Consider the following 10000-nt stretch of genomic DNA (forward strand, 5'->3'; position numbering starts at 1 on the left):
TGTCCTGAAAACTACTGGTGCCAAGTGCTGATTTTCGTGATAAAGAGTGAGGGTTTGTGGTGCCCTCTTTGGGTAAGGAAACATAAATGACCATCTAATCAAGTGACCAAGTGCCATGATATATATCAAATAAGGAATTAAAAAAATATATTACACCTGCCAAGTTTACTATAAAGAACTGATGAATATAAAGAAGACCTGATCTATAGCACATGAAATACTATGAGACATTTAGATATAACATTTGGAGGAACGAAATATTAAGTTAATCTACACACTGAATAACACTGAAACTTAACACTTCCAAATACTAAAGTAACCACGAAAGATCATTTTCTATGAATGCAAACACGGACGTTTCCATATGGCTCTTCCATGGGTGGTGGCAGCTCATGTTACTCTACATATGTGAGTGGAACATTGCCAGGACTTGTCATGGGTGAGACATGATTTTCATTCTGTCTCCGAGGACCGGTTAAATGAAAGTTACGGATAAAGGTATTTCTAAGTTTGTAATAAGGGATTCTAAATACCCAATGTAAACTGACCTATCTTTGTAAACATCGCAGATATCTCCACGAGAATATTCTTCATATATATGAACAATACAAAAAATTAATGAGTGATAGTTAACAATGACGATAAAATAAATCGTTGAAACATTTTAGCAGTTTAAGAAAAATATACAACATCGAACCCACTAGAGAAACAGTATTGCCTGTAAAATGCTTAAGGACGTAGTCTGGTTGCTCATCATGAAAATACATCTTCACATTACGAATCACATTATGCAATATATACAAATTCATACATCAAACCTTTCGCTTACTTACAAATGATTTGAACAATGATTACATTTCCCTTGATCACAAAAGGAATAAATTACAGGAGAGGAGATATAACATAAGAATATTAGAAGTGAAAGAATATTAGGGGTTTAATAAGATGAAATTAATGTGTGAGGGCTCCATTAAACTTTTGTGAGGGGGGGGGATATCGTTTCCATTGAGGTATCCACGTGTTAGTGAAACATAGCTTTATATCAAAGTCCACGCTGCTAATTAGAACTTTTTTTTTATCGATACGAATCCTATAATGAAAAACTATTAAGATAATGAACTAAAAATTGCGATATATCTCACTGATATTACGATAATATTACACATTTATTATGCTTAAAAATAGCATGGCACTTCTATGCTTGTTTCCCTTGCATCACCAATGAAGGAGCACGTCGCCATTAAATAATAATAATAATAATAATATAATATTACAGTAGAAATGACAGAAGCTTGTCTGTCAATGAAGCACGAGCAGGCTTCAATTTTCCCTATCTTTTATGATGCACCTTTATCCTCAGCATATGAAATATTTAATTATAATCGTCAGTGATTCATGAGCACAACTTAAGCCTTCTGCAGGTGAATGGAAAATTGCAAAATGCAGAAACGACTCAAAGTTTGACTGTAAATTAAATAGGGACTCCCAGGTTTCCTTGTGATAAGTGATCTGAGATATCTTCATCTGTCTTAAACTCTTTAAATTTGTCTTTGACTCACCAACATGTCCTCTACATATGTTGAAGGTAATTCCACATCAGAAATGATAAGTAAACTTCGAGATCCTTTTTCACTAATTGTCGAATGTGAACTGAACCGTCTCCTTTATGTTTTTTCCGTCAATGTTCTATGAATAAAAAGCAAATAGCACTACACACTTACACTGAAAAAGTGCATTATCATTTAAGTGTCTCGTACTAATTATTTACTAATTGCTCTAATTAGCAGCGTCAAGTTTGAAATGTAGCATATTTGCAATTCGTAAATTAAAATAAAAGAACAGGCCTTTAATGAATACCGACCCTGGTCTCCTCTTCCCAATTTACTCCAAATTCCCTCTTCCACTTAAGTGAATGTCCACGTTAACAAGTCGTAAGTGAAATTGCTCGAGACCCATATCCTTTGTCTATCCTTCAGTTGGTTTTGAGTACTATATGTACTTTGTGATATTAGTTTACAAATGCTTGAGTTGTTTGTTACTTCCCAGGTTTTCACAGTCCCCCTTGACCCCGTGAGTTTAGCTCCACAGTCTTTAGTGAGTTGAGCATTTGCATGGCGAAGTTCCTCGACCTCTCTCTGCATCCTCTCCTCGCCGAAGGCCTTGACTTTCTCCTCGAAAATTTCCCTGAAGAACTTGTACAGAATGACATCCTGCCTGTTCAGCTGCCGGAGCCTCTCCTTCTGCGCCTCCGAGAGCTTGGCCCTATAAGTGGGCTTCCGAATCTTGGCCTTGAGGTAAACGACGTCCTCGGTGTTCCAGCACATGAGGTGCTTCAGGAGGACCAGCGACTCGTCGAACCTCTCAGCAACCATCACCAAGTCGAAGGTCTCATTGAGCCATCTCGCCTTGCTAAGTACTTCACCTTCTGGTACGTCATCGCGAGGGTCCTTGACTCCAAAATAATTGGCAATCAAATTGAATTTCTGTTTATGCCTTGGTGTATGGTTAGACGCTATAAGGAAGGTCGTAAGATCCAAATGAAATCTCTGGAAAAGAGAACTTGTCCATTTAGTTTATTAATCCAGGTATAACTGTTTATGTATAAATGACAGTAAGAACACCTGCCTAATGTATCTAATGATCATTTCCTTACTGACCTTTTCATAATTTCCGTAATACCACATGGACTCAAAACGAGACGCTGGTTTTCGTACAGTTGCAACATATTTGGCCGATACTTTCAGCACCTGTAAAAATCAATCCATTGGCTTTGAGTAAGCATATACTGTTCAATCGATGAAGATCATAAATTGATTATAAGTACAAACTGATTGTCCTCAAACTTCTGTTTTAGACTTGACTTGAAAAGACTCAAACATCTCTCCATAATGGAGAAAAGGGTGCAGGAAACACAGATTATTAAACAAAATGTTTTACCAAGTTAAAGTGTGCATCACTTGGCAGAGGATGAACATTATTAGCTTGCAAATGGGGATATGCATCATCTGAGTCAGTAAGAGAACACAGACTCACCTGCTCTGCTCCTTCCTTACTAAACTGAATGTGGGATACGACCATGTTGTGGCGACCGTCGGGGGACGCATTATACTCTGGCGGCAGAATCCTGGGAGATATAGGTACCAATGTGTAGTGGACAGGCAGGGCGAATGTCAGGCCGTGTTTGACTCCATATCTGTTTGGAATATATCCATGCAGTTAGCCAAGCAACAGGATTTTCTAATATGGCATATTATTTTGTCTATAGGACTCACTCTCCTCCTCCGCTCATTCATATCAATCCCTTTTAATATTTTCTCTCATTCACATTTTCTCTTACCCACTCCGATCTTTCTTGTATTCTCTATACCTGTGTTCTATGTATCTTTATATACCCTTTATTTACTCACGCGATGAAAATCTGTGAAATGGTAGAAGAGGCGCACTTTGGGGTCTTGAGGAAGTACACTGAATTTTGAGGAACACAAGACTCCAACGGGCCTTCTAGTATTCTTGCAGGTTCGTACGACATCGACTGCATCATTCTTGAATTATTGGCACTGAACAAAGACGTGTTCCATTAGCTTTCATGTTGACCAATACACATTAAAAAAAATCATTGATGAGTAATCCACGGTGAATTAATATGCCAGGGCTAAGTAGCTTTTGGAAATATTGAAGCTTGTGATCAATCTCTGCACACATGCCACTTAGGACAGCATACAGGCATAATCTAATGCAAGGTTTGCGAAACTTTGGCCAACGGGCCAAATAAACCCTAGGCCATTTTATTCAGTTTGTTCGCTAAGGTTGAGATTTATCAGTGTTAAAACACTTATCCGTGTACGAATTTGATGGTATGTATTCTTATGACAAGGAGTAATGAAATCAATTAATGGAGAAAATAATTTACAAATCAATTCTAATAACAGTATTGCCAAGTCATGGCCCAGTGAAATACGAATACATACTGATCCTCAATATATTAGGTAATCATGCAAATCAGCTCCACAAATTGTATTAGTCGAGAAATGAAAACGTAGAGATATGTTATCTTTCTAAAGATTGGTTAATAAAATGTGTTTTTCCGAATGTCTCGACCCTCCTAATGTATATGGCACACAGTCTTGCTAACTTGATTAATCCCTTTCTCTTACTCCATTTAAAACTAACAACAAAATTCCCTTTTGCTCCTCCTTCTGTTGAATGGTAGCTGCAGAATCAACAAGGGCAACATTATGAACATGTAAATAGTGTGACTAAGAATGTTTTGCAAAGACTGTTTGGGCATCAAGCTGCCTCACAGAAACTTGACTTAAAGACCGACTCACAGCCACAGGATGTCACAGCAGATCCCTAGGTGTCCAGGTAGTCTTTTAAATAACTAAGGCAGTCCTCGATCAAGTAGGAGACATTTTCGCTGTCTTTTCCTCAATCTTATGGGGGTGTTTTGATTGGTTACAAAGGGAGGTAGTGAGTGGAACCTGAGCAGTCGTGTTGGAGCTGTACATTAGTGACTACATTATACATACAGAGCATGACAACCGGCAGTAGATCATCTAGAAAAATGGGAAACTTTCATCATTTTGAAAAAGATTAACATGACTTTCATACCTTTTATCTATTTATTTATTTTTAAAGATGCCTACTAATGCCATCCCTTGAAACTCTCTAATTTATCCAATCCAATCAAACCTTTTATTTTGTTGAGTTTGCAAAAGTCAATAAGGTCGCTCATTTTTGATATCACTAAATCTCGTGTAAGCCAATTTTGACCCTTAAATCGTCCTCGTGGTTAATGAACCGCGGCCCATTAGCGCCGTCCAGCGACCTCACAGTGAGTCACCTTGAAATGCCTTCCCGTGTTCGCCACACCTGAGCTATTTAGTGTTGAGGCTGACAGGTCGAGATAAAGGGGTTGGGAGGGTAGTCATACCTTAACATATCCGTCGATGCAGCAAAATATTATGCGTGCTTGCTCTAAAGAGTAAGCAGCATATTTTGATGTTTTTTTTTTTTCTTAATTGTTCCCTATGCATTCTTTTCTATACCGTTGACAGCTTAAGTAGACCTCTATTTATTCTTTAAATTATAAGACAGGTAGAAAAAAAGGCTTTGGAAAGGGTAAATGACAGTTGGGTCAAATGATAGGTCAACATAATGTAAGTGTTCTCCACACCTGGTAATGCTTGTTATGTGAAGTTGCCAAGGAGTGGCAATTGGCAATTTACCAACACTTCATTTTTATTATGAATATCAGCACAGGAACCTGACTAATATAATTCAGTACTATATATTATCGGCTCCAGAATGGTTACTGGGCAAAATATTTATCGTGTGTACACTGTTATTGATCGTATGCCTTAAGGCCCTATGGCACTTTTTCCGTCAATTTCTGGGGTTCCGTCTGAATTTGAGACTTTCCGCAAGGATCGTCTACAAACGGAACGCCTCCCAGACCAAGACGGTTACGACCGTTTCCGTCTGACTAATTTCCGTGTTGATCTTGTCCTATTAATAAATTAGATAGGATGAGTGAATGTAAACATAAGCTAATATTTTAGAAGGTTCGTATATACAATATATACCATCACATTTCTTTAAAATAACGTAATATGTATGAGAATGTTCGTGCGATACCCGGGACCTCACTCCGATAGCGCCATGTTTGTTTACATGATTTTCATACGGAGTTCATTCGGAAACTCAAAAAAAAAAAAAAAAAAAAAAAAAATGACGGAAAAAGTGCTAGCGTAATAGGGCCTTTACGATCTCCTGCCCACCTTCCCAATCACAGTGACAAATCCTCCCTTTCCTACCCAATCATGTCAGTTCCAATCAGCATCCCCTTCCAGGTCATCTGTCAACCATCTGTCATTCTCACTGTACTTGAGAACTGACACTGCCAATCGCTCGTTCTTTACAGCTAGTCTCCCTTTCTTCGTATTGATATTACATCTAGAAAAAATCGTATTTTTTTTCTTAATAATGATGATAATAATAATGATGGCTGTGATGATATAAATAGTAATAATAGTAATAGTAATAATACGGAAAAAAATTATAATAATAATTATTATTATTACTATTATAATGGCAAAATGATAATAATAATGACAATATCAACAACGATAACAGTACTACTAATAATGTTGATAAGAACGGAATACTTATGACTGATATGATAACACAAATTATGCTAATATAAATCATCCCAATTGATAGTGAATCGCATTAAGATACAGCCGTGGAATTAATTGTGCTTCTAATTTTCCACAAGTTTCAGCTGTCTATTAAGGAGGAGAAATGGGACTCCATCATCCAACAGCTTTCGGAGACACAAGGGCGATTACCCTGAGAAATTATAACATATCATTGCCACTTTGAAGATTAAAGAGAGGAAGTTATATACTTACAGAATGAACCACTTCTGCACTCTGTTCATCTCTACTCCGAGGGATGAACATTGCTTTAAGAACCTACGTAGATGACATTGAGGTTCTATACTGAATTTTTAGATTCGGAGCTTAAAATAATCTACTCGATGGAAAATCACACCAGATCATACGAGGTGTACTTTACTTGACATTCCTCAGCGCCAATACAATCAACAAACTTTTTTTAACGTTACTGTCACCTCATTATTATTATTATCATTATTTTTTTTTTTATTTACGTTTCCGTCATCTCATTAAACTTCAGCCCTTTAACCCTATAATGAAAAGCAAAATGGTCCCAATTGTTTCAATTCTTCATTGGGCGAGAAAAATAGGCCTTAGAACACAGTTCTTAAATCTTCGTAAGATATACTATCTTAACCCTTAATAGCAATACGACCAACATTGGTCTCTGACAACTATGGAGCAGATGTGGCAGAACCAATATGATTATCCACCTTTCGTGCTCATGTTCTTTCATATTATAGATAATTATCTCCGATTTGAAATTGTTTTACTGATGAAGAAATCATATTCATGAATTCTCAATGTACATGATCCCCATGATGGCATGCAGTTGAAATGAAATTATCTGTATATCAGTTTTACCTTCATGTTTTATCCAAGGGCTGAAGAGGGGTGGGTGTGGTCCCTAAAGCATCTGCTCTGCCCTAATTCTCCTCTTCTTCCGCTACCCCTTCCCTCCCTCTCCCATCCCCTTCCCTCTCTCTCCCATCTCCTGATCTCCCTCTCCCATCCCCTTCCCTTCCTCTCCCATTCCCTGCCCTCCCTCTCCCATCCCCTTCCCTCTCTCTCCCATCTCCTGATCTCCCTCTCCCATCCCCTTCCCTCCCTCTCCCATCCCCTTCCCTCTCTCTCCCATCTCCTGATCTCCCTCTCCCATCCCCTTCCCTCTCTCTCCCATCTCCTGATCTCCCTCTCCCATCCCCTTCCCTCCCTCTCCTATTCCCTTCCCTCTCTCTCTCCCATCTCCTTTTTTTATTCTCTGAGCCCCCTCTCCCTTTTCCCATACCCTCTTGAAGTCCCTTCCTTTTCTCTTTCTCCATCATCCCTATCTCTTCAATCCCCCTTTCCCTCCCTTTCTCCCCCCCCCCCTTTCCCCTTCTCCTGCTCTCCTTCTTAACCTCCCCCTCGGATGGTCTTGTAAATAATATAGTACATAAACTGATAGTCTAACTACTTCAATGTAGTGTACTTGCTTCGTAGAAGAATGATAATAATAATAGTAGTAGTAGCTATAATAATAATGATAATGATAATAATAATAAAGATGATAGCAACAATAGTAATGGCATTTAGGACAACTATAACAGTAATGATAAGATTGATAAAGAGTCTCATAGATTCGTAATGTGTGTGTGTGTGTGTGTGTGTGTGTGTGTGTGTGTGTGTGTGTGTGTGTGTGTGTGTGTGTGTGTGTGTGTGTGTGTGTGTGTGTGTGTGTGTCTTCGCGCGCACGTGTGATATATTGATGTCAATGTTGTCAATCAAACCCAAAATAGTTTGACTTCTAGCCGCCCGTGGAATATGATTCCAGGCACAAGGAACTTCAAGTCTACCTTCAAATACGTTTTCGGCCGTAAACTCTAAATCTTGCGTGAAAACGGACGATTGAACGGACGGACGAAACACAAGCAGAATTATAATACAGATAAGCGTGAAAAAATTCATCCAAGGTCTTTTTATGACATGCCCTTAGTTCTTATCTTACGCGGAGAATACATAATTCTCATATATAAACAAAAATACAAAAATTGTAGCATGTATATTGTTGCGAGACCAACAAACACAAGTGTACAAACAAGTATAATTACACATAACTACATAGAATTACAGACGTGTGAATACGGTGACAAGAGAGTGAAAATATCACTGGGAGGAATGTGTATGGCTGTATGAATGAGTACTGCTCATGCGAGAGCCACCTCAGTACCATTTCAGGATGTTACGTCAATTGGGCACCAGCTTTGGGCACCGGCGAACCCTGAAGATCAATACATAAAAGAAGTAATATCACATACTTTTTCTGTGTCATGTATACGGTTATGTAATTACGTCATGCAGGTAAATAGAAAGCACAGTATTTAATTTACTCCATAGACCGGGACAAGACCTATGTAGTAAAACACGGAGTGCCACTGCTCTTGTACTTAGGGGATGTGCAATTCACCAACGATAAAAATACAACATACACTTCTTCAAGAACCCTGTGAGAGGCAACGAGATCTCGTGCAATGCAGTGGAGATGACACGCAACAGGAATGCAATTTAGCCCCGTCAAGGGAATTTTCTTCGGACGAAATGAACACCAAGATGGATGACTGTGTTTGGCTTTTACTTCTAAGTCTTAAGATGATGAACAAAATCGAAGACTGATGAACAAATGTGTGTTTTTGTCTTGCCTCATCTTATCTGCTGTTTCGAGTAGGTGATGTTTTTTTTTTTTTTTTTTTTTTTTGCAATATGAATGTTTCTGATATCGATGTATAGAGTACTTTCTTGTGTAATATGGGCATACTATTAATACATTCATACATTCACACACACACACACACACACACATACACACACACACACAGAAGAGAAGATAGACCAGTAATACAAACAGACAGACAAGCAGATTAATATATCTCCCAGCCAAGAGACAGCCAACCGACGACCGAAGAAGCAGATATCTCCAGAATGCAGATAAATTCAGAATGCAACCTTCAACCTCGAAGTTGAAGGACAATACACACACACAGACGCGCGCGCGCGCGCGCGCTCATATCTGTTACGGGAGGATGAGTGCAATACATTATACTGCACTATACAGTCAACTACCTGATATTTAGGTCAGTGTGAAGCGACAGATTTACAGATCCTTTACCATCTAGTAGATCTATGTTTACCCGTCTCTCTCTCTCTCTCTCTCTCTCTCTCTCTCTCTCTCTCTCTCTCTCTCTCTCTCTCTCTCTCTCTCTTCTCTCTCTCTCTCTCTCTCCCTCTCTCTCTCTCTCTCTCTCTCTCTCTCTCTCTCTCTCTCTCTCTCTCTCTCTCTCTCTCTCTCTCTCTCTCTCTCTCTACTCTCTCTCTACTCTCTCTCTCTCTCTCTCTCTCTCTCTCTCTCTCTCTCTCTCTCTCTCTCTCTCTCTCTCTCTCTCTCACTCTCTCTCTCTCTCCCTCTCTCTCCCTCTCTCTCTCCTCTCTCTTCTCTCCCTCTATCTCTCTCTCCCTCTCTCTCTCTCTCTCTCTCTCTCTCTCTCTCTCTCTCTCTCTCTCCCCTCTCTCTCTCTCTCTCTCCTCTCTCTCTCTCTCTCTCTCTCTCTCTCTCTCTCTCTCTCTCTCTCTCTCTCTCTCTCTCTCTCTCTCTCTCTCTCTCTCTCTCTCTCTCTCTCTCTCTCTCTCTCTCTCTCTCTCTCTTCTACTCTCTCTCTCTCTCTCTCTCTCTCTCTACTCTCTCTCGCTCTTTCTCTCTTTTCTCTCTCGCTCTCTCTCTCTCACTCCCTCTCTCTCTCTCTCTCTCTCTCTCTCTCTCTCTCTCTCTCTCTCTCTCTCTCTCTCTC

The 10000-nt window shown here is 39.3% G+C and overlaps 1 protein-coding gene across 2 annotated transcripts in view; it reads right to left on the reverse strand.

Moving 5' to 3' along the window:
* Positions 1-162: 162 nt before the first annotated feature.
* LOC113801982 (galactosylceramide sulfotransferase) overlaps positions 163-10000 on the reverse strand; it is a 15451-nt gene continuing 5613 nt past the window's right edge. The window contains exons 4-7 of one of the 2 annotated variants that reach the window (XM_070115829.1): positions 3408-3557; positions 3034-3193; positions 2658-2747; positions 163-2546 (exon numbers count right to left, since the gene is read on the reverse strand). In XM_070115829.1, the coding sequence (XP_069971930.1) occupies positions 1905-2546; positions 2658-2747; positions 3034-3193; positions 3408-3557 (1042 nt within the window). In that variant the 3' untranslated portion in view covers positions 163-1904. The remainder of the gene's footprint in view (positions 2547-2657; positions 2748-3033; positions 3194-3407; positions 3558-10000) is intronic. The other variant, XM_027352469.2, reaches the window with a different exon arrangement.

Source organism: Penaeus vannamei, chromosome 38 (genome assembly GCF_042767895.1).
Source record: "Penaeus vannamei isolate JL-2024 chromosome 38, ASM4276789v1, whole genome shotgun sequence".
NCBI lineage: Eukaryota > Metazoa > Arthropoda > Malacostraca > Decapoda > Penaeidae > Penaeus > Penaeus vannamei.